General features: G+C 55.9%; 1 protein-coding gene across 3 annotated transcripts in view; it reads right to left on the reverse strand.

Annotated features, from left to right (window-relative positions):
• Positions 1-23,567, reverse strand: part of LOC111161221 (zinc finger ZZ-type and EF-hand domain containing 1) — a 98,393-nt gene that overhangs the window by 20,383 nt on the left and 54,443 nt on the right. For 2 of the 3 annotated variants that reach the window (XM_022524810.1, XM_022524809.1), the window contains exons 27-42: positions 22,055-22,134; positions 19,740-19,833; positions 18,796-19,261; positions 18,067-18,231; positions 14,938-15,057; positions 14,159-14,320; positions 12,635-12,764; positions 10,885-11,023; positions 9,376-9,541; positions 8,484-8,746; positions 7,488-7,648; positions 5,165-5,318; positions 3,702-3,841; positions 3,102-3,379; positions 2,112-2,286; positions 1,469-1,601 (exon numbers count right to left, since the gene is read on the reverse strand). In XM_022524810.1, the coding sequence (XP_022380518.1) occupies positions 1,469-1,601; positions 2,112-2,286; positions 3,102-3,379; positions 3,702-3,841; positions 5,165-5,318; positions 7,488-7,648; positions 8,484-8,746; positions 9,376-9,541; positions 10,885-11,023; positions 12,635-12,764; positions 14,159-14,320; positions 14,938-15,057; positions 18,067-18,231; positions 18,796-19,261; positions 19,740-19,833; positions 22,055-22,134 (2,826 nt within the window). The remainder of the gene's footprint in view (positions 1-1,468; positions 1,602-2,111; positions 2,287-3,101; positions 3,380-3,701; positions 3,842-5,164; positions 5,319-7,487; positions 7,649-8,483; positions 8,747-9,375; positions 9,542-10,884; positions 11,024-12,634; positions 12,765-14,158; positions 14,321-14,937; positions 15,058-18,066; positions 18,232-18,795; positions 19,262-19,739; positions 19,834-22,054; positions 22,135-23,567) is intronic. The other variant, XM_022524811.1, reaches the window with a different exon arrangement.

Genomic DNA, 23,567 nt, shown 5'->3' on the forward strand with positions numbered 1-23,567 from the left:
CACCTTGATAACTGCATTAAAGGTAAATAGTCTAAACATCTCAATGAAAAAGCAGAGATCGTCAGCCTGAATTAAAAAAGAAAATTCCACTACATGCCGTCGACAAGAAATCCACTTTAAACGTAAAGACACTCACAGGTTAAAGTGAGAGCATCCAGGGGGCACCTGGGGGGCTCAGTTGGTGAAGCGGCTGCCTTCAGCTCAGGTCATGATCCCAGGGTCCTGGGATCGAGGCCCACATCAGGCTCCCTGCTCAGCGGGAAGCCTGCTTCTCCCTCTCTCTCTGCCCCCAACTCGCTCTCTCTCTTTCTCACTCTATCTTAAATACATAACTAAAATCTTCAAAAAAAAAAAAAAAATACACTGATGAGTCTCTTCTGAGACCATCTAGGAGACAAATGAGAGAAGACACAAGGTACCAAATCCAGGAACGAGAGAAAGCAGCTGCTACCCACGCCAGATGAAGAGGAATCAGAGACCTCAATTTAATCCCTAAATAAAGGGAGACATATACAGTGCTCATGGGTCATGTTAAGATGTCATTTCTCCCCAAACAGACATACAGACTCAGTGGTTCTGAGGGAACTATAGGAACTGACAAGCTGATTCTAAAATTTATACAGAAAAGCAGAGAAACTAGACTAGCCAAAACAGTGCTGGACGGAAAAGTAACAAAGTTGGAGAACCTGATTTGGAGACTTAGCATGAATCTATAATGGTCAGAGAATGTGGTATTTGAGTAAGGACAAATATACAGATTAATCTAATATGACATAATCCATAAATACATACACACACACACACACACACACACACACACACACACACACACACGTGGATCAACTAGTCTCCAAAAAAGGTGCCTGGATAATTCCGTGGAGAACCAGTCTTGTCTGAAACAGTGGAATGTTGACATGCAGCAAAGAGAAAAGACCAAGAGGGAAAAGGAAACCCTTGATGGTCCCTCACGGCGCACACAGCCGTGGCACAGACGGAGCCTAATGCTGACGCTGAATGAGAAAGCACAGGGTTTCAGAAGCAGAACGGGGCATGTATGGTGACCTCCTCCAGGCTCTTCTGGGGTTGGCACTTAGATGTACTTTCGCTGTTCTACTGATCAAGCACGATGAAAGCGACATGAATGGCAGCACAATTACTCTGAGTTATTTTGCACTCACGTAGCTGACTCCAGCATATACTTAGATGGCCCATCAGAAAACAAACCACCAGCCCACGACAACATTAACTGTTCAGACCCTAAAGGTGCCCCCAGAACCTGGGAGCCATATATACAAACTGAGGCATGGCCTGGGCCTTCCAATTTACCCTAATCCCACCACATTACTTTAGAGATGACGGAAAAGCAGCTCAGGCCATTACAACTTGTTTTTTAAGACAACACATGCAGGGCCACGCAGAGATCTGACAGTTTCCTCCCGTTCTTAGAAATAATAATGAGGCTTAGGACCTGTTTTCCTCTTCCGGGTTTTGACATCAACGATCACAGCCCTGTTCTTCTCCGTGAAGTGCTTCAGGATGATGACATTATGTGGCTCATTGGCGTTATCCACATACACACAGCGGGTCCCCACGCAGAGGACCTAGAATGTGACAGCAGGAAGGCAACTCAGGAGCATGCAGACCCCTGACCAGACCCTCCGGCGGACACGAGCCCAGCCCCCTCCTCTTGTGCCGCCGACTTCAACAGTGTGCAAGGACGGGCACTCCTGAGTCCAAGGCCCGGCGCACCAGCGGTTTACACGCTTGCCGGAGGAAGCCATGTTCTCACGGTCCTCTCCGTCCCAACCATGAGACATGAGGATCAGAAATGAGAGTGGGATGAATGCCAACTGGGGAACAAGGGCACTCTCAAGTCGTGTGTGACTCAGTAACTTAGGGACCCGTTACTCGAACTACCGGCTGATAAAACGAACAGCTAAACTGCAAAGAACACAGTCGAACAAACCATCCCACGATCTTGGAAATACACCAATACTGTAAATGCAAACAATGTGCCCTGCCAGAGACATGTGCTGAGCCCCCGCGGTGCACACGGAGGGCAGGGAGGCCATGGGGACGGGGAGGTGCAGCCCGGCCTCGGAGCCGTGTACCTGCGGGAAGCCGACCAGCACCAGGAGAGTGAAGACGTTGGTGTGCTTCAGCTGGAAAGGCAGCTGCTTGATGCAGTGGTCTGTGAAGGTGGCGATGACGTCCCGCCACCGGGGCGTACCGCTGAGCGAGCGCAGGATCTCTGCCATGGAGCACGCCCAGTCCAAGCCCACGCGGCTGGAAGGCAAGAGCTCCATGAGGCAGGCAGGGCCGGGGCTCACGCTCACCCCAGCAGGCCCCACTCACTGCATTGCGAGCCACACACAGCTGCGCCCCAGAGCCACGCACCCACTCATCTGACAACTATCAGAATGACGCCTCGGGGACCTCCACACTCAGCATACAGTTAGGGCTGAAAACAAAATCTCTATAAAGGGTCTCACACACACGTGCACACTTGTGCACACTCACGTTTGAGCACAGAAAAAAGCCTGGAGGGAAACACATTCAAATAGCACCAGGTGCAGGCAGGGGCACCCTGGCGGCTCCGTCGGTCAGGACCCTGGGGTCGTGGGATCGAGCCCCACGTCAGGCTGCACGCTAAGCGTGGAGTCTGCTGGGCCGTCTCCCATCACCCCGCTTACACACTCTCACTCTCTCAAGTAAATAAAATCTTTAAAAAAAAAAAAAAAGATGGTACAGCCGGGGTGACTTTTTTCTCCACTTCTGTTTTTCAAATTTGGTGTTCTGGTCATGTTACTTTATACCAAAAATAGCCCTAATTTCTTCTACCCCAAAGCCTACACTTACTGCTGCCAGGAAAAACCATCAGAATGCACATCGTCAAGCGTTCAAGCAGCAGACAGCGCAGGGCCACACAGCTGTTTGAAGGTGGGTTTCACGGATAACGTCAGCACCGGCTGACACCGCTGCTGGTAAAACGAATGCTGTTCTCCCAGGAGCGGCCCAGACCGCAGCGCACTGAACTCAGTCAGCAGCCAGACCAGGGCTTAAAGCAACGAACACCACGGGGCACAGAGCGCGGGCGCTACCTGTCCAGACACACCGCCCCCAGGCTGAAGAGCAGGTGGGTGGTCTTCCAACCGTCCGGCACAACGGAACTGTCCCCTGAGGCAAACAGGGCGTGCTCGGCGGAGAGGACCGTCACCACCGCGGCATCCACCTCCGCTGGTGAGAGGCGGGCGATCAGCTGGCCGAGGAGCCCCAGCGTGAGGTGGTAGGTCTCGTTCAGGTGGCCTGCGTTTGAGATGACAACCTGGAACATGAGTGGGAGGACGCGCTCCAGGGGCATCGCGGGCACCGTGGGGTCCTGCCGAGAAAGGGAGAGATGCCAGTTCACCACAGGGCCCACGGGAGCACCCCGTCAACGCCGTGTCCGTCCACATCCTGGTTACACCTGGCCAGGGCCGAAGGGCCCGCACCGTGTCCTTCATCGACAGCCACGCACAATCAGGTGGAAACAGACACCCCAGGCATCACCCTCTGACCCAACCTCTGACCGGTTATGCTTCTCTCGGGGACACACAGGTGATATGAACACGTGGTTTCAGTACACGGCTTTCCAAAAAACACATTTTTTCCACAAATACCACCACCCTCTTCCAAAAAAGAAAACGCCATTTGTCTCGTACCAACTTTAAGGGAGGTAACATGGCTGCTAGCAACCCCAGAATCCTCTTCTGGGAGCACTCAGCAAACACCTGCTCGGGGCTTGCAGGAACCGCTTTCTCCTCGAGGGGCTTCTGAGACAACACGCCCGCATTTTCAGCATCTGTGAGGGAAAACATCACACCTCCAGATGTTGCCAGCTTCTCTGCGTGAGCAAACAGGCAAGTCAACTGCGGCCTGTCCCAGCGCTGCCGAAGAACGCCCCGGCGCGTTGCTGAACCCACCCCGCTCCATGAGGGTGACCATGACTGCCAGAGGTGAATGCGGAGCCCCGCCCCAGCCTCCCAACTCGCCCCTCCTCCCCGACCTGCTCTTCGGCACTCAGGCCACCTTTAGCGCCCACATAGCCACCCGCTGGTTTTCATGATGTGCCCCCCTCCTGGGTGCAGGCATACCCAAAGCACCCACAGCCGCAGCTGGAGCACGGCAGGGGCCCGGGGAGCACCCAAGGGAGGAACCGAGTCCATCTGGACCAGGACGCTGAGGCTGGCGTGGACCAGAGCAGACCGGGCCTGCCCAGGGCAGCCAGACTGCCGTCCGGAAGGCAGAAGAACACGCGCTGCACAGAGGGCCATCAATCCCTTCTGAGAGCCGGCCGCACGTGGGGCAGGAGGCCAGGTGCTCGGCCCTGCCTCCCTCATAGAGCGGGCGGCTGGGACAGATGCTGCCTCCCAGGCTGCCCTGATGAGGACACGCTCTAGCACCTCCCTCTCTGGGCTCCTCCATCTCCCTGAAACACAGCTCTGAGCGCAACACTGCTAGCCCCAGACAGGGAGCTCTGAGCCCCCAGAGCACAGCGACCCAGCGCCACCCCCAGGGCGCCAACCCTGTGTGCCTGCGAACGGACTCTCCCCTGTGTTTGCCTGGGCGTTTCCCACTCTGGGATCTTCGCTCGTGCTGTTCCCTCTGCCCAGAAAGCCCTTCCCACAGCGGATCCTGGCGCAGCTAAGGTCCCTCACAGCCCAACCTTCACAAGGCTTTCTGGGGATGCCGTCCGTTCCCGTTAGACACCACTGCCACTTGCACCCACCCACCCCTCTCCTATGGACAGAGTCACATTCCAGCCCAGACTACAGTTACCCTAGCTTGGTCTACACCCCTCCCCCCCCCAGACTGCAGGCTCCGTGAGGGCAGGAGCTACACGTCTGTCTGTCTGACTTGGTCCCTGTCACACTCCCACAGCCCAGCACGGTGCTTGGCACACAGAAGGCACTCAGAAAACTCGGGAATAACGAGGTGGAAAAGCAGGCAAAGTGAAGGAAAGGCAACTTTCGAAGCGTGATCACTACCGTCGGATACAAAGCTGAGAAACCGCGATTTCTCGCGGCTGTGAGCAGATTTCAGGCTTTGTGCCACAGACCGCTCAGGGATGGGTCTGTGTGTGATCTAAGACAAAAGAGATCAAGATCATGATGCGAGTCTCCACCTGGACGCCCAGGAGCTGTGCCTCCATCCGCAGGTGAGTCGGAAGCCTGAGTCTGGCACGGAGGACCCTTCGCCGATGACACGCCTTCTTCGTTCACCTTACTTTCCTGCTTGCTGTCTAAAGGCCCGACTTCCTCTGGACCATCTCTCTTGCCCTGGAAACAAAAGGTAAAGGAATTTAGGTTTCTTCTAGAAAAGTTGGCTCATTACTGCTGTGATACAATTTACATAATCATTGGCCAGTCTTTATAGACTAAATTACTTTTAAATTCCACAAGATAATGTCCCTCATTTCCGATGACAAATCTATGCTCTACTAAGACAGTAGTCACTGTATCCATTCTCCAGGCATCTCAAAACGCTCCTGCGGCAGAGCCTGCAGTCCCATCACCCACAGCCCCACGACAATCCTCTACTATCTTCCACTTAGCCTTTAGAAACCACGTACGGAAAGTTCTCTCGGGAAAAAGAAAACAGCAAAGGTGTGGAGCTCTTTCTAGCTCACTGAGCCGGCCCACACCTGTGGGAGCTTTATTTTGGCAAGGAGTTTTGTTAAAGGGACTCCTGCTGGAGCGGGGAAGCTTTCCTGGGCTGGAGAGTTGGACAGTGAGGTGCCCAGGTTGGCAGGATGACAGCCCTTGGGCCAGGGAAAGTCTCTACGATGAGCCTGAAACCTCTTTCTGCAACAAAAACTGAGGAAATGCTCAAAGAAAAAGGCAGATCAGGATGCAGAAGGCAGGCAGAAGAAGCTTCCACTGGCCAAACATGGGACAGTTTCAGCATCAAAATACTTCCCGAAAAGTAGCAGATTTTAAAGATTTTATTTTTTATTTTTTTATTCATTTGAGACAGAGAGAGAGAATGAGAGAGAGAGCAGAAGCAGGGCGAGTGGCAGAGGGAGAAGCAGGTTCTCTGCTGAGCAGAGAGCCCGATGCAGGGCTCGACCCCAAGACCCTGGAGTCCTGACTTGAGCCGAAGGTAGATGCTTAACGACTAAGCCCCAGGCACCCCCAGAAGATTTTATTCTTAAGTAAGCTCTATGCCAACATGGAGTTTGAACCCACAAGCCCGAGATCAAGTCGTGTACGCTACAGACTGAGCTTTCAACCCATGGAGCGAGACAAGCCACCCCGGTCACTGGGGTCTGAGCTGATCTAAGTGGACTCACGGGGAGCAGAGTGCTCCCGGGCAGCAGATATGCTAGGGGCTCGGAGGGCGACGGCACTATGTCCAGGCTCAGGGGCGATGGCTGCCCCTGATGACAATGTCCTCCCTGCCACCACCGTGTGTGGGTAGATAGAGTGCCGCCCGGACAAGGGGTTTTGTGGTCCGGACGGCAGCACGCGGGACCGGGCTGAGGCCAGTGCTGCCTCTCTGGCTGAGCGAGGCTGGCACAAGTCTCCAGTTGTCACCAGCCATCTCTGCCTTTGTCTTCCCCTAAGCACAACAGGATCCCAGTAAGCCACCAGCACCACACGGGGGATCCATGAACTAGCCAACGTGACAGAGACAGGGGATAGAAACATGGGCCACTCCTCAGGCCAAGGCAGGGGCGCCTGCAGCACCACCTCAAGCCTCGGAGGCGGCCTCCCAGAAGCCACGCTGTGCTCTAGCACAAAGCCAACTTTAAGACTGCGATCGCAGGTGGCACCCGCGTGCAGGAACGAAGGCTTTCCTTCCACTTCCACAGGAGCATGCAAACCACCGTGTCTGTTGGGCAGGCAGAAAGCACTCGGGATTACCTGTCTGCTGCCCACTATAAGAAGAGCTCCGGAACACCTGGGGGGCTCAGCCAGTTAAGCATCTGGCTCTAGGTCTCAGCTCAGGTTGTGATCTCAGGGTTGTGAGATCAAGCCCCACATCAGACTCAGCACTGGGCATGGAGTCTACCTGGGATTCTGTCTCCCTCCCTCACTTCCCCCGACCCCCACGCACACACTCTCTCTCTGAGAAAATAAAACTTCACATATACAGTGTGCACTGTGGGCCAAGAACTAATCTCCTGGGGTACAGGATCTTCCTTCCTGTAATCCCACCAGCAGGTGGTAACAGGAGCGGTTGACGCTGGCGGGGAACGTACTACAGACACTGTTTAAGCACTTTACGCACAGACGCTCGCTGCAGAACACGACACCTCACGGAAGAGGTACCAGTGTTCAGCCCACCTCACAGATGGGAAAGCGGAGTGAAAGGACGGCAGTCACGTGCCGAGGACCTGACAGAGCAGGGACTGGAGCCCACGGTCCAGGCCATGAGTCCGTGGCCCTAGCCTCTCCGCCCTACACATGGCTCCCCGTCCTGCACAGTAACGCACGCAGACATACATGGCAGAGCACAGAAGGGCCTGCGCGCAATGGGTCCTCCACAGCGCGGACGGCTCTGTCCTCCTCTGGTGCGCGGCTGGGCACAGCGACAGGCGGGGCCCGGCGGTCTGGACCAGATTCCCCATCCGGCAGTATACCGAGAAGACACAGAGTTTTCAGACCTACGTGGGCAACGAGAGAGCGGTCACAAATTTTAGAACGAGGTCATTTTGTGAAAATGCCGTAAATCCCTACATGGAGAGATGGCTGGGTTCTCCACAAAGCAAACCAACACACTCCCAATAGGACCCTTCCTGGCTGTCTACATCTCCTTGGCTCCTGGCGTCAGGCACCGGACGTCTGAGGAGCAAGGAACACGCGTGCTTCGGGAAGCCCAGGACACAAGAGGACTGTCCACTCAGAAACCCTAACAGGACCATTCCATAGTGGCCCCCGACAACTCCATGTCTATGTCCCCACTGGCGAGCCTGGGAGTTCTGGCACCGCCCATGCGTGGGCCCACATGGGCCTCAAGTCCCCACCGTCCTGGAATAGGGAGCCCGTACTCTGAGAGGGACTCAAACACCTCCGAAGTTCCGCGTGCACACTACGCTCCCCTGGAAAAGTCAAAGCCGTTGCGGTATTTCGTCAAAAGACTCTAGTTCCACACCGCTCTCATGGAGAACGTGGTTACCTGGAACAGACCTGCACGCCAGGTGAAAACGACGTTCCTCTGGCAAAGCTAAGACCGCCAGGCTCAAATACCAAATTCCGCATCCACAGACATTAAGAGCTTTAGTTATTACTTTTTCTTTTTGACCATAATGTGACTATCTTAGAAAAACTGAATGCATTTCCGCGCCACAGCTCGTCTCAGACACAGGCGGGCATCTGGCATGGCTCGGAGGCAGGGGAGCGCCTGCTGCAGGAAGTAGGCCAGGCCGCCCGGCAGCGGGCACAGTGTCTCCCTCCGGCACGAGCTGCGGGGCCCGCCGGTCCCGCACAGGAGGACAGTACCTTTTCCCTGGTGGGCCTGCATCAGACAGTCCCCAGCGAGCTGCAGGCATTGGCTGCGCAGAGCGCTGGCGCTGCTGCGCTCCCGGGGGCCCAGCCTCTCCCCGGCCGCGTCCTCTGCGCTGGCCAGGTGTGCGCTGTAGAGGGCCAGGGCGGCGAAGAGCAGCCAGGCGTAGTTGTGGACGTACGGCTGGATGAGCCTCTGCCGGTCGCTGATGCGGATGGTCACCATCGGGTGGGCCGTGACGCTGTGCGTGGGCAAGTGGCTGCAAAGGCAAGACGTGTTCATGGCCAACTAGCCTCCGTCAGGGCGTGAAGAAAGCGGGGCCTCGGGGGTGTGCGTGGTCCCACAGGGCGCGGGGACCTCCGAGGCTGAAAGAACTGAACATCTCAACACAGGTATTAGCCCTCACCCCAGAGGAATGAACCAACACAAACACCGGACGTAGCGTTGCAGGGTTTCACACCCCCTGCCTCCACCAACAGGCAAAACACTGTCTACGGAAACCGGTGGGGGCAGGGGGGATTCCTCACTGTGGAATTCTCCCAGTGTGACAATACCACTTTGGTAATATGAGAAAATGCTCATCGTTTATAGAGGTGGCCACTCAGTATGTACAAGGGAAACGACCGAAGGTCTGTGATTTGCTTTAAAGCACTTTAGCAAAGAGGAAAAAAGAACACGCTAATCACACAGAGCAAAATCTTCCCAGCTGTTGGGTCTGGGTAACGACTATATGGGGTTTCCGGGTCCTCATCTCCTGAGCTATGGGTACGTCTGAAATCTGTTAGAGCCAAAAGGCTTTCACCACACACACACACACACACTCGCACGCACACACGCACGCACGCACGCCCAGAAAGAGTCCTGCAGCCGGAAGTCATGAGAGCGTACCCATAGGAGTATTTCTTTGCTGCGTAGCACCCATAGCAGAGATCAAAGTCATCACACACATTACAGTTCATCCTCCGGCCGATGATCAAACCCTGGCAGTGGTCACAGGTGAACTCCATGCTGACCATCTCGTGGTCGTCTCCGTGGCCCTCGGGCTTCACCCCGCCTAGAAAAGAACATGAGGCTGAGGTAGCTCAGGAACAGGGCCCTCAGCGGTGCTCACTTCCAAACACGCACCGACCCAGAAGCAGGGCTCTGCCAGGTTACTGCTCAGGACGTCAAGGGCCACAGGCACCGTCTGGAGACCACGGCGCTCTGCCCAGGGATTCCGAGCACACAACTGCTCAGCCATGGTAGCATGGACCGCCGCCATCTCCCAGCGCCACACAGTGTGACAGGACGTACCACCAGTTCCCAGCACGACCACCATCTGGCAGAAACAAGTCCACGTGCCCACTGATGAGCTGCTTCCCACGCAACCTGCACTCTGACAAACATCAGGCATCTGCTGTGTGTTCTTCTCAACCAACACTGAGGAGTGACCAGGGTTTTGTTCTCACATCTTCATTCCAGAACCACAGAGGAAAGCAGACTCCACTACCTCCAACCCCGTGAGGGAGGAACCGTGCTCGTGCCCCGTGTGGTCCCAGCCCAATGGGGCTCCGCGCCTGCCGCCCACTCCTGCTCCGGCTGCAGAGAACCTGGTCGCTGCTATGACCAACTCCTGAGGGAGCTCCTGGGAGGTGAGAGCCTCCTTCTTGCAGCGGATCTCTGAGGATGTCACCACCCCACTGTGTACAGGTCCGCTCAAGGGCCTCAGCCAACTGCCCCAGAGCCCACCTGTGGGCCCCGGCGGTCTGAGCACTTTGACCTGGACACACCAGCGATGCTCACGCCTCCGTCCGCGGACGGGCTCCATGCCAGAAGGGGATGCATGGCTTTCACACCACCCAGCTCTGACTTTCTTCAGGGACCAGTCCGCATCATGCCTCCCACCTCTACGCCCAGCTTCCCTCCACGGCGATGGTTACCTCTCCCGAACTTTTCTAGAACACTCCGCATCCCTCCTCCGTAATTCAGCATGCACACCCTTGTCCTGGGGCACAGCCCAGATGGGCACTGGATCTCTCCTGACCGGGCCACGCACACACAGCACTCAGCCGCTCACGACTGTCTACCCGCCACACCTCGGCACCGACACACCAAGATTGGTCAGAAGTTCCAAGGTCTGCTTTTGTGCGGGGCCTCGGACTCCTTGTACACTCTGCCTGGCCTGGAGAGAACACCCTCCGGAATTCAGCTAAAGGGCCCTTCGGCGCCCGTTTGTGCACAGAGTCCCCATGCCCAGCAGGGTGGCGGGCGGAGGGACGTCAGACACCAGGGCGAGAGTACCAGGGACTCCTCCGCAGCAGGCGGAGAGCAGCCCGGGCAGTACCTCCCCGAGCAGCAGGCAAACAAATGACGTGGTCCCGGGGCCTGGCACGGGGGTTCCTTGGGCGCGGTGCGCACCTAGGAAGCAGGTCTTGCAGAGGTCCATGTCGCTGCACTGCAGACATCGGTAGCGGTGCCAGGGCGCAATCTCGTCACAGCCATCACACGAGATGTCCACGTTGAGCAGGTCACAGTAGCGAGCAATGAACATATGCATCTGTAGGGTGAAATGCAGGCCATTAGCCAAGACACTCCGATGTGGCCACGACCCATCAGTCACCTCACACTTCACCACCCACTCCGCACAGCCCTGGGCCAGGGTGAGAAGAGGGTGGCGCCCGGTGTCAACGCGGGAATCCCCTCGAGTGACCACGCAGGGGGCAGCTGCTCTGATGGACCGAGTCAGGGGCTGAGAAAACCCTGTGAGGCACCAGCAGCAGTCAGGAAGGTCCCGGAGGTGACTCCATGTTGAGACCTGAGGGCAGACAGGCACCACTGGGGGAGGGTAAGGGCAGTGGGCACACCAGACAAAACCCATAGCAAGTTCTACAGGAGGCGACGAGAGGCCAGGACGGTGGCCCCTAGGACTGGCAGTAACTCAGGTCCTGGGTGTAGAAGGCAGCACAGAGCAGGGGAAAACTGGATCACATGATCACTCTGAGCATTCTAGAAACTTCCTCTGCTACTGATGGAGAATGGACTGAAGGAGGCAAGACCACATTCGGGGAGACCAGCCATGAGAGGGGCTGTCACAGCAGCCCCACGACGGGCTCAGAGTGACACGGCACTGTGAGTGAGAGGGCAGAGAAAGGCGCGCATGCCTGAGAGGCACGAAGGAGGCAGAGGAGTGGCACCTTGGGGACGGAGTGGACGCGGAGCAGATGCAGGGTCACAGAAAGCAGTGCTCGAGAGCAACACCCAGATCTCTAGCTCGGACACTCGGCCAGACAGGGCAGTGCTCAAAGACGCAGAGACGCTGCCTCAAGAGCACTGTTTTCGCTGGCGCTTAAAGGGGAAACCTTTTGGGGGGACAGCAAGGGTGCTGCCCTGAGCAAGCAAGCTTCATGGAAGGTAGCGGCAGGCCTAGGTACAGGTCCTCTACACAGCCCGGAAGATGGGCAATGACTCAGTAAGCGGCGGGACCATAGCCGACCAAGCGGACAGGCCCCACCAGCCCCCGGGGAGACACTAACGCACCAGAGAGGAAAACGCCCCGCCTGAGCACCACGGAGGTGCTCCGTGAGCCAAGTCGCTGGCACACAGGAGGCATGCGATGCTAACAAAAGGAATGACTCTGAGGCAGGAGATGCACCATATGGTGGTGTCAGGGCAACACCTCGTGTGGGGACGGACATGGCAGTCTATCTGCCCAGAGCCTCTGGGCGTCTAAACCACAGGACTTGGGCTGTGTGTGCACGTGGCGGCTCCCGTGCTCTGCAGACAGCCTGGGATGGACACGGGTGTTCCACGTTACTCGCCTACAGGGAGAGAGCATGCTGCCCGAGGACGCCGGAGCCTGGGCCTTCGGCAACTCTCTCTCTCACCGTAAATTAATACGCCAGCGCCTCCTGTCCCACTTCAGCGCCACAAGCCCACGCTCAGAGAGTCCCGCTCTACAGGAGGGAGCCGCGCGCTCAGAGTCCGGCCAGTACGGGGTTCAGGCCCCTCACCCCCTACCCCGGTCTCCAGAGCAGAGTTGGAGACAGCTGCCTTCCAGGCTGCGCACTGCCACTGGAGCTCCCCGGGACACAGCCCACTGACATCCCCCCCGCAGACGCTCCTCTCCACACTCCCAGTCACTTCCGATCACCCCACTGAGAGGGCTTACTTTCCTCTGCTTCTCCGGCTCTTCCTGGGCTATTTTTTCATACCAGGCCTCAAACATGCCGTCCTGACACTCGTCCATCCATTCTGAATTCTGCTTGGCATCAGCAAGCTCGTCGTCTTCACTCCACTGGCTGAAAGGAGGACACAAAGAGAGAAAAGAGCACCTCTCCCAATAATCTAGGGAGAGCTGGGTAACACACTCTATGCCCTACGGGTCTCACAGATGGAACATTTCCGAATCTCTGTGGGGAGGATGTGCGTTTGGTGCAGAGGACCTGTGGGGCTGCTGGCAGAACGATCCAGTAAGAGGGAGACGCCCTTTCCAGAGCAGACTACAATGGCTGAGGAACTAGAGGCTGAAAGGCTGTACCTACGGGGTATAATTCCCCCACATCCACGAATCCTAGTGAACCTCAGTGACAGGCGGTCCCAGCACACCAGGGAGCCAGGGGCCCCAGAGACTGGCTCTCCCACCAGCTGCTCTTCAGCCCGGACCCCCGCACTCAGCCCTGGCCCTCAGTCTCATTCCAAATAGCTTCATACAGATCATCTCAGGGGCTCCTTTCAGATGCAAAGTCACGAATTCCCATGATTCTGGTTCATAGTTCATTGTAGCAACCAGAATTTTAAATATGAAAGGATCTGCTCAACCACAAATGCAAACTATTTACCAACCAACAAACACACACTTGTTGACTCCTGCGTCCCCGACAGACTGCCGCCAGGCCTCCTTGCACTCAGCTCTGGGCTGGGCGCTGAGGAACAAGGGGTGGCTAGAGGGGTCCTCCAGGACTACTGGGCCCAGGCGCAGGCTCGCACACCCACCCTGGCTGTGTCCGCGCACAGAGGGCAATGCCAGCATCTGGGACATAAGAAGACAGGTGCAGGTCTAGCTTCGCTTCCAGGATGCCCAGAATGTCTGAGAAAGTGAAGCCTGGGCCAACACTAAGTCACTAACTTCTGGTTCTCTCCCCATGCCTTCCTTCCCCCGTCTCGTTCTTTCTTCTCTATGCACACCAGTGGACTTGAGCAGGGTGGAGAGACACGCATTTCAAGTGGAAAGGAAAGAAAACCCACATGCTGGTTTTTCTCATATCTTAAGTCCTTATAACGTGCAAGAGATTACAATGGCTAAAACCCCATATACACAGAACCAAAAAATTAAAAAAAGGATTCTCTGATTCAGCAAGGTAGACTAGGGTCTCCAAAAATGTTGAGAATCCTCGTCCTCACGATCCCACCACCACCACCACCTCCACACACTTCCATGCACCAGGCACTGTTACCAATGCTGAGAAACACAACTCATTTACCCTTCACAACAATCTGAGGAGGTAGGTACCCATTACTGTCCTCCAGGCCTAAGAAGGAGGAAACGGAGGCACAGTGGGCTCAAATGAGCAGCCCAAGGTCCTCCGGATGGGCTATGGCAGAGCCGGGATGCACTACGGGGAGGCTAACGCCAGCATCTGGACCCTGAACCCCTCTGCTCCAGGCACTGCGGGGTGCGAGACTGGGTTCTTACCTGATCACACTGTCGTGGACGCTTATATTTTCTTGTGACATCTTCATGAGAAGATGCGGCAACTGAATGTCCACAAAGAAGGCGAGATCGCCGGGTTCCCAGCCCATATCCAGAAAATGCAGCAGGGCCGTCTGCACACAGGACAAGGCAGGCAGCAAGGACCTAAGGACCCCAGGAAGCTGAGCGTTACCAAAGTCGCCGTCCCCAGCCGGGATGACGCAGAAGGCAAGTGGGAATCCGGTGTGTCTCCAGGTGAGTGCACACTCCACACAAGCCCTCCTCCGAGGGCAAGAGTCCCGGAAGCACGACGCGAGGTTCCGCCACACCTGCCACAGGGCACTTTATGGTCAAAGAGCGTTAAAATCATGTCCGGTAAGCAGCCGGCCCCAAATTAGCACAGGTCATTCCTTCGGCGCAGACAGAGAAGGAGACCACCTGATTTCAGGCTCCTGCCCAAATTGGCTGCACGGGATGGCGCTGGGGAACAGCTTCACACCCGTCTTAAAGGTGCGCACAATGTGCGAGAAGCTGAAAAGGACAGGTCATTTGTGCTTACACAAAGCAGGAACCACCCCCTTGAGAAAGGACAGAGCACACAGGAAAAGGGCTGGGACGTGTCCGAGTAAGTCCGCTCGTGCAACTGGTGCTGGGGAGCGACGTCCGGATCACCGCTCGCCCTCTCACCGTGGGTGTCCACACTCTCACCCCGGACGTGCACTTCCAAAGTCAGCAAACACGGAGCGCACGTGTTCTCGAGACGCGCTAACGCGGTACAGTACCTGTCGTTTATGCTGCGAAACCCTTTCACCGCCTCGACCAGCAGCAGGACGAACTGGTAGTAAGTGTCGCGAACCTCCTTGTGCAGGCGCGCGCCGCAGCCCTCCAAGTGCGTGAAGTAGCTGCACACAGAGGGGAGCAGGGTCACGTCTCTGCCGGCCGGCAGCACCCACGCAGTCCGGACGCCCTCCCTGCGCCGAGCGCACCGCGGATGAACGCGCTGCGAGCCTGGGGCTGGGGGGGCGACCGCAAGGCAGCAAGGAGTCGAGGAGTCGCCCGCCGGGGCCAGGGTGCGGGCAGGCGAGCGTTCCTCCGCCGTCGCTCATCCGGGCCACCCCGGGACCTTCGCTGCTCACCTCAGCCAGGCCCCTTGGCCCTACCCCCCACCAACCGATGACCCCAGCACCAAGCCCGCGGCCCCTTCCACCTCGACCCGTATGCCCTGGGAGCCTTCAGGGTCCGCGGGAACGACTCCCCAGTGTCCCTGCCACAGTCCCTCCAGCCGGAGGGGCACTCCTCTGAGCTCATCGCCACAGGGACGGCAGGACTCCCGAGACCCGGACTCGAGAGCAGCCTGCTCTGCCCCCGACCCCATAGCAGTGGCCTCCACCCCCAGGAGCCCCAACCCACGAGGCTGCCTCACGCGCAGCAGCCCCGCTGAGACCCCGCGGCCCTCACCGTCCTCTCACCCACGCGACCACCAACTCCCCACCGCCTCTCCCTCCGCAGACTGGCCTGAGAGAGCTCGCGGTGCCCTCAGAACAGTGCAGCATAGCGGGGGCACTGCACATCAGGCTGACGAGCGCCGCTCTCTGCTCGGGACCACGAGGCTCCGAGCTGCACTTGAACGGCCAGTCAGACCGGCCTTCTCGCCTCGCACTACGACTTCAACCCCTCATGCCTCTCCTCAAAGTGCCACGGCTTCCCCTAACCCTTCGTGCCCGGCTGAGGACGAGGACAGAAAGACCACAGCGTCCCCGTCCCAGCATCACCCGACCGGCCCGCGCGTCCATCAGCACCACACGGCTCTCGCACGACCTCCCTGGCTCTGCCCAAACCGACCCTCTGCGGCGGCCCCTGCCGTGTGACGGACCCTCTCCTCCTGCGTCCAGTGTGATCGGGAAGGACACCGGCCTGCCAGCGTATGAAACACGCCAGCGCCTTATCCTAAAACCCTTAGCGGAGCCCGTGTCCCCGGCAATTCTGCCTTTTCCTCTGCTCCCCTTTAAGGCCAAGGTTCTCGAAATGGTTGTGGTCTCTCCCTACCTTGGGCCCCCCCCCCCACCCAATTTTCCTTTCAACCCAGTCCAGCCAGGCTTTCGGCTCCCGGACAAATCCAGCATGGGCTTCTGTGGCCCCACATCAGCATCGGACGCAACGGACACATTCTTCTCTTGGCTTCGAAGACCCCATGATGCCCTGGGTTTCCCTCTGGATGGCCTCTCCTGCTCGACCTCCTTAGCTGACCCCTCCTCCTCTGCCTGAGCTCTGAATGAAGAGGTGCCCCTCGGGCTCAGTCCCGAGCCCGTTCTTGTCTGTCTCTGCATGCTTCTTGGTCATCCAGTCTCATGGCTGCCAACACGGTCTACGTGCTGACAGCATCCCTACTCTAGCCCCAGCCCTGGCTTCTTTCTAGAACCTCAGACCCTTACCTTGACGCACTGGGTACCTTTACTTGGATGTGAGAAAAGCAGGTCAAACTTAACACACCAAAGCAACGTCTGATTTCTCACCCCAATCTGTATCTTCCGTTCTCTTCCCCTCAGTAAAATCCACCACGATCCACCAACTGCGGAGCCAAGACCCAGCAGCACCCACATTGCGGTCCCTTCTGCTCATTCTCCACACCCCATCCACGGGTGCGTCCCGGCAGCTCTATCTCCAGAGCAGATCCCGAGTGCCCTCCCTTCTCTCCATCTCCAGGACCACTGCAGGCTCCGGAGCCTGCCGCCTCCTACCCAGCCAGCTGCACCGTCTCCCGACTGCTCTGTGTCCATCCACACTTTCCCCCGGAGTGGCCAGATGTGACTTGCATAAATGTAAAAGACAGTGTGCTCCTCCTGGGCCTGGGACTCCCCAGGGTTTTCCCACCTACAGCTCAGTACAAAATCCGAACACCTGAAACCCTGCCCTACAAAGCCTGGCATCCTCTGAGCCCCGAATCACTTCCTCTGCTGCTCTCCTGCCATCCCCCCCACTGAGGCACGCCGGTCTTCGTGCTGTTCCTGGGACCAAGCCCTCACCCTAGGGCCTCTGCGCTGCTCCTTCAGCCTTCAGCGGGCCTCCCTCTGAGCTCACTGGTCACTCATCTCCTGGTTCGCAGGCTGACTTCTCAGCGCCATTCCCTGACCCCCAGACTACATCACTGTGCATGAAGCCATCGTGCCTGGGATGGATACAGTAAGCAGACGGAGGAATGGACGCATCTCCTTTATGATCTGTCTTTCCTCAACACAATACAAGCTCCAGCAGGGGCGCCTGGGGGCGCTCAGCGCATTAAGTGTCTGCTTTCAGCTCAGGTTAGGATCCCCAGGTCCTGGGATAGGGCCCCCCATCAGGCTCTCTGCTCGGTGAAGGAGTCTGCTTCTCCCTCTGCCTCTGCCTGCTGCTCCCCAACTTGTGTGTGCACACGCACACTCTCTTTCTCTCAAAAAATAAAATCTTAAAATGAAAGAAAGGATAAAAGCGCCATTAGAAGAAGACTCTTGTCTGCCTCGTCCACGGCTGCACACCCATCTCCTAGTTCGGGGCCTGGCGCCAACACTCGGACAACAGCGGCTAACTGGCTGCCGGAACCACCTTGTGAGGTACTCAGATTAATGTCCTCACTGTGAACGAAAATCCAATCTAGCTCACAGCTTCCGGAAGCCAGCGGGCGGGCGTGGGGACACAGGGAACACAGTCCTCCCTGGTAAAAAAAAAGCTGATAAACTCACCAGGAGGAATAAACAGGTTTCTGGTATTGCTTACTACAGAAAGAACCCGTTTCTCCTTAGGGCGAGAGGACTGACCAAAAACAAGAATTTATATCCCACCCGGAAATAACAGTTACTAATGAAAGATAACTTGGATTTCCTTAAAGCGACCTGTGCCTGTCTTCCTTGCACGTGGGTGCAAGGCGGGTTACTCACTTGGTAAACTCCTTCTGGCAGGTCAGCAGCTCCAGCAGGAAGAGCACATATGGTGGGTGGAAGCAGTGGGGCTGTCCGAGGGACTCCAAGCAGTACTGAATGATCCTCAGGACCTCAAGGACACTCTGCGCCTGGGCCTTCCTTAAGGCAAGAACCTTCACGACGCTGAAGACAGAAGGCGAGTCAGGAGCAGCGAGAGAGCACGAGCAGCACGAGGGTGACGAGCGTCGGTCCGGAGGAGGTCTGGGCCCTGTCAGCCCCCGCTCAGCCAGCTCGCAGCCCGACCCGAAGCCCGACCCCCCACACTCACACACTCACTAGTTAGAAAGGAACTCTGGTATTTTTACTGCCCCGCAGAGACAAAGCTTTAATTCTCAAAGCAGGAAATCATGAAGACATGCAATCCTTCCAGAGATGCAGGCCCGCCGACAATTTCGTCAGAAAATCTCAAATCCTAAGTGTCTCCCAGGATTAATATGAGACACATTTATAAATGACGGCTACCGAAACCAATGCTCCTTTTTTTTAAATCTTCACGTACGTTATTGAGATCCAATAATGTACAAATCTTCAGTAACAAAATGCTTCTTTAAAAGGCAAGCATAGTCACCCAGTTTTGTCTGGCACGCGCTGACACAGATCGTGGTCTGCCCCCCAGGTCCTCCTCGCTCCCTGCGGCGTACGCAGGAGCCCAGCCTGGCCTGGGCCCCAGGAGGGGTGGCAGCTCACCTGTCGTGGGAGAGGGACTGGTCCTTGACGAAGTCCAGCACGTCCTTCAGCACGGGGTACTTCTCCTTCACTGTGGGCGCTGGCCTGGCCTCCTCCACGGACCGGAAGGAGAGCAGCCGGAGTCGTCCTCGGGCGAAGGGAGGCCGCCGGGCGGGGGCGGAAGGTGACGAGGGCTCTTCGGGGGCGGCAGAGGACAGGTCGGCAGTGGGCCCGCTGCTGGGTGGCAGCTTCGGCGGCACATCCGAGCCAGGACCCCCGTCGCCCGCGGCAGGGGTGCCCACTTCCACGGGCGACACGGAAGCCTGGAAATGCTCCTCGACCACAGAGCTCGTCCTCGGACGCCCGTCCCGTGGCTGGAGGTGATCTGTGTCATCCGCAGCCACCAGCCCATCACAGCTTTCCTTTGAACTCACTCCCACGGGCAAAAATCTTAGTAACAGGAGACTCTTCTGAATACACTCTTTTGCTGAATGCAGAAAGCAAAGAAGGGAATGGGAAAAAAGTCAAAATTCAACTTATTTACTTTTGGAGAATTAAACTCTACAATTTAGAACAAGAAATACCTCCATTAATAAAGTGACATACATCTCCCCCTGCCCTTCACCCTGTTCTTGTGCTCTCTCATTCTCTCTCACTCCCTCTTAAAAAATATATATATATATATTAATAATCTTTTAAAAAAATAAAAAAGGGCACCTAGGTGGCTCAGTCGATGAAGCATCTGCCTTCAGCTCGGGTCATGGTCCCAGGGTCCTGGGATTGAGCCCCGCGTAGGGCTCCCTGTTCAGCGAGGAGTCTGCCTCTCCCTCTGCCTTTGCCTCTCCCCACACTCCTTCTCTCTTTCGCTCGACCACTTTCTCTCGCTCAAATAAATAAGCACAATCATCTCGCAGACGGGTCTCCAGCTTCCCAGCACGTGTCCGCAGAAGGCTGAGCACACTCACCTAGGCCCTCGGGGTTCACCTCAGCAGCTTCCGACCCGTGCCTTCCTTCTGCCTCATCCCCCAGCGTCATCAGGGACTTCTGCTTCATCTCCAGCTGCGGGGACAGTGCGAGCCACACGGTTACAGCATCCAGGCAGGGCTGCAGAGGCAGCCGCACCAAGCTAGCCTCTGCACCAAGCTATATCACACGCACCCAGCACGCCACCACAGACAACCGCACCATCGTCGTCCGACTCTGGAGGGCATAGCTGCTTCTGTTGGGCCCAGAAGCAACCCACGCTTGGAAGCTAACGGTGTATTTGCAGCACTGCCTTCTCTTCAACTGTGCGCTCTTTGGGCGGATGGCGTACCCCTGATCCCACTACTTTAAGAGTCGTGGGGCACACGGCTGGCTCAGTTGGTTAAGCATCCAACTCTTGATTTCCACTCAGGTCGTGTTCTTAGGGTCCCGAGAGCTGCATCAGGCTCCGTGCTCAGCACGAGTCCACTTCTCCTCTTCCTCTGCTCCTCCCCTGCCCCCGTGCTTGTGCATGCACATGCTCCCTCCCTCTCTCTCTCTCAAATAAAGAAACAAACTCTTCAAGCAGAATGTACAGCACTGGAGCGGGGGGCCCTTGCCTGAAGTCGGCCCAGCACAGACAAGGCGGTACAGGCTACAGAAGTGAAGGGCTTGCTAAGGCTACACACCCAGGTTCCTGCACAAGTTGGACCAAAACTCGATCTCGGTGCTACCCTGGGCAGGGATGCTTCTAAGTGATGCTGAACCGGCCAGGCAGAGAATGGTGCCCCGAGGGCCAGCGCAGGCCACGGTGCTGACAGCCGAGGCAGACGGCCACATCTGGGAGAGAGGCTGGCACGTTGTCCAGCCGTCGGCAGACTGTCCTACACTAAACCAGAAACAGGTCAACTGTCCAACCCTTCCCCTCGAGCACATATGGTAGCGACTTTATCACTCATTTTCTTACGCCACTACTACTGCCTTGGTTTCCCGCAGCACACTGTCGCGACCCTCCTCGCACCATCCAGAAGACAACACCTTTTAGTTTCTCTGGAGAGGATCTGTCCATTTTGTCTCCATCTACCTATCCAGCATGTCACGGGCATCACTACGTTCTAACTGCTGTGGAGCCTGGCCGAGCCCCTCTGGTTCCTGGGTAATCTCATGCATTAGACAAATCCCGGCACCAGTGATCTGAAGCCACCTGCGTCTTTGGTCTGACATGCGTGCTAGATAGTTTGAGGTTCACGGACTCCTCCAACTCAGTGTCTCAAGCGACCTGTGTGTCCCCACGCTCAGCATGTCCCAGAACAAATTCACCGCCGCCCCACTGCCCACTCCCAACTCCAGGCCATTCTCCCCAGTCTGGCTCAGGCTTCCATGGCCCAGCAAGTCCCCAAGCCGGGAACATGGGAAGGGTCCTGGAGCCCACCACACTACGGACCACTCACACCAGCCACAGAACCTGCCCACTCTACGCCCAGGGGCAGCCGCCATGTTCATCAAAGAACCGGCTGGTCTCCCGCTCTCAGTCTCACTGCCCGTCTTTCCACTCACAGACATTGCTGCCACACACGAGGCCAGGGAACCACCGTTCTCCAGTGCGGGAAGCCTCCCTGTGAAGCGCGGCCTCGCCGCCATCTACAGCCATCAGTGGCCACCCAGACCAAGAGGCCCCACGGAGTGGTCCTGGGGTTACTGAGGCTATCTGGGGCTCATGGACACTCTCAGCACTCACCACACAAGGACTTGAAGGATTCTACATTATTTTAGCGATTTTCATGTCACTGAACTTTAGTAAAAACAAATGGACTGGAGAGCTGCTTCCCTTAACTGCGTGACCCCATGGTAGTGACAAGGAACAGAAGGCTGGCTGAGGACAAAGCAAAAGGCTGACACATTGCAACCGCCCCCCACTCCTGGGTGGGACATAGGTGACATTCTTGGAATCTCCCACCCATCTTAATGTTAGTTCCTTGCTGGAGGGCAGAACCACCTTGGCATTGGCAAGGTCTCTGGTATCTTGAAGGTCCTCTTTAGCATATGGAAGTCGCACTGAAACCTCCCTTTCCTTACCCACCCCCACCCCCATGATACAGAACTGCCACCCCTCACAACCCCAGGGCAGCAGCTCTTCCTGCCCACAGGTCCTGTCCCCGTGATTTAATAAACCACCATTCTGCACCAAAGATATCTCAAAAATCCTTTCCTGGTCATTGGTTCCGGACCTCACCCCACTGAACCTCACCTATAATCTAGAACTTCATCAGTGGGAAAATTCACAGTACATACAAACCACATGCAAAGAAAATCTTACCATCCATATTCGAATGCCGTCTGCCAAGCAATAGACCTGGGCAAACTCCTCGCTCAGGGCTGTGCTGCCCCCACTTTTTACTGGGGAAAGGAGAGACGACGAGATTATACTCAGTCAACTCAATTCGGTACTGCAGCGTTAAGCACAAAGTAGCTTCTAACTGTCCTCACACAGAGAAAGGTCTTTCTCCTGATGCTCAGACCTTGTGGGTAAGTGGGTGTGGGGGAGGGGCGGGCCATTAACCCATAAACACCAGTAGTGGGTTCTCTGTGTTACCACAAAGTCATTTCTTTAAGTGAACAACATCTGAAATGGACATACTATTAAATTGAGTAAAATATTTAAAACATATAAAAGTAAAATACCAAAAATATTAAAAGTAAAATAAAAAGTATTAAAAGTAAGTAAAAATAACTACTAAGATGAAAAAGGTTCACGGTATAAATTAAGTAAAAAAAAGGGTTTTGAAACAGTATAAGTACAAAATTACCTACTTAACAACACTATACTTATTAAAAATCTGTGTACATACACGACATATATGACACATACACAGATACATATGCCATATGAATATGCCTAGATAAAAGGGCCAAAGAGATACACGGAAAAATGTTAACAGATGTCTTCTTGAACTGGTGAGATTATAACTGATATTTTAAGGTTTCCTGTACTTTATAAGTTTCCACATGAACGGATAATATTTTCATAATTAGAAAAATCACAACGAAGTTGTCTGCTTCAAAGAAAGACCTAGGAGGCTGCTCCTTTCTTGGCTTGTAAGAACCAGAGGATCACAAACCAGAACAGCGAGGGGCTGTCCCGGAGCTGGCAGGCAGCCGAGGGCTCGGGGCACACGCGGGCTGCATCACCGGGCTCCTCTGGCACTGGGAACACCATAGAGAACCACAAACCTGGCTCTGCCCTGAGGCAGCTTACCACCCAGTTGAAAAACTCCACCCACGTATCTCTAATGCAAAAAGGCGGGCCGTTTTTAGACAAAGATGAGCAGTTGAGCGAGACAAGGCCGGCCCTTCAAGGAGCTCCCCTGCCCAGGAGGACCCAGGAACAGCGCCCAGAGAACAGAAACCAGCTGTACCTCCAACCCAGGGCAAGGTTGTTCCAGAAGTGACCTGTATCAGGGGAGTGTTTCTAGTTCCCATCAGACTGTGCCTCTCCTGAAATCAGGGACGTGCTCTCTGAGCACCATCTGAAAAGGAGCTGGGGAGCCTGCCGTCAGCCAGAAACTCCGTTTCTCAGCTTTTAGTTCAAGCCTTTCATCCACTGAGAGTTCCCACAGGTAAACAAGACTGTCCAGCTCTCTTATTACCATTTGATTATGAAAACATACTGGATTTTTTTTAAACTTGGCAGGTCACCTGGTCCCCCACCCCCTAGCAGAGATAGTCTTCCACAGGACACTTGTTTTCACAAACCACCCACTGCCATTGGAGGTTCTACTTATTTGAGCAGCTTCTTCAAGGAAACAGTAAGAACTGAGGAAGGATTAACG

This window comes from Enhydra lutris, unplaced genomic scaffold (genome assembly GCF_002288905.1).
Source record: "Enhydra lutris kenyoni isolate GAN:26980312 unplaced genomic scaffold, ASM228890v2 scaffoldscaffold82, whole genome shotgun sequence".
Classification (NCBI taxonomy): domain Eukaryota; kingdom Metazoa; phylum Chordata; class Mammalia; order Carnivora; family Mustelidae; genus Enhydra; species Enhydra lutris.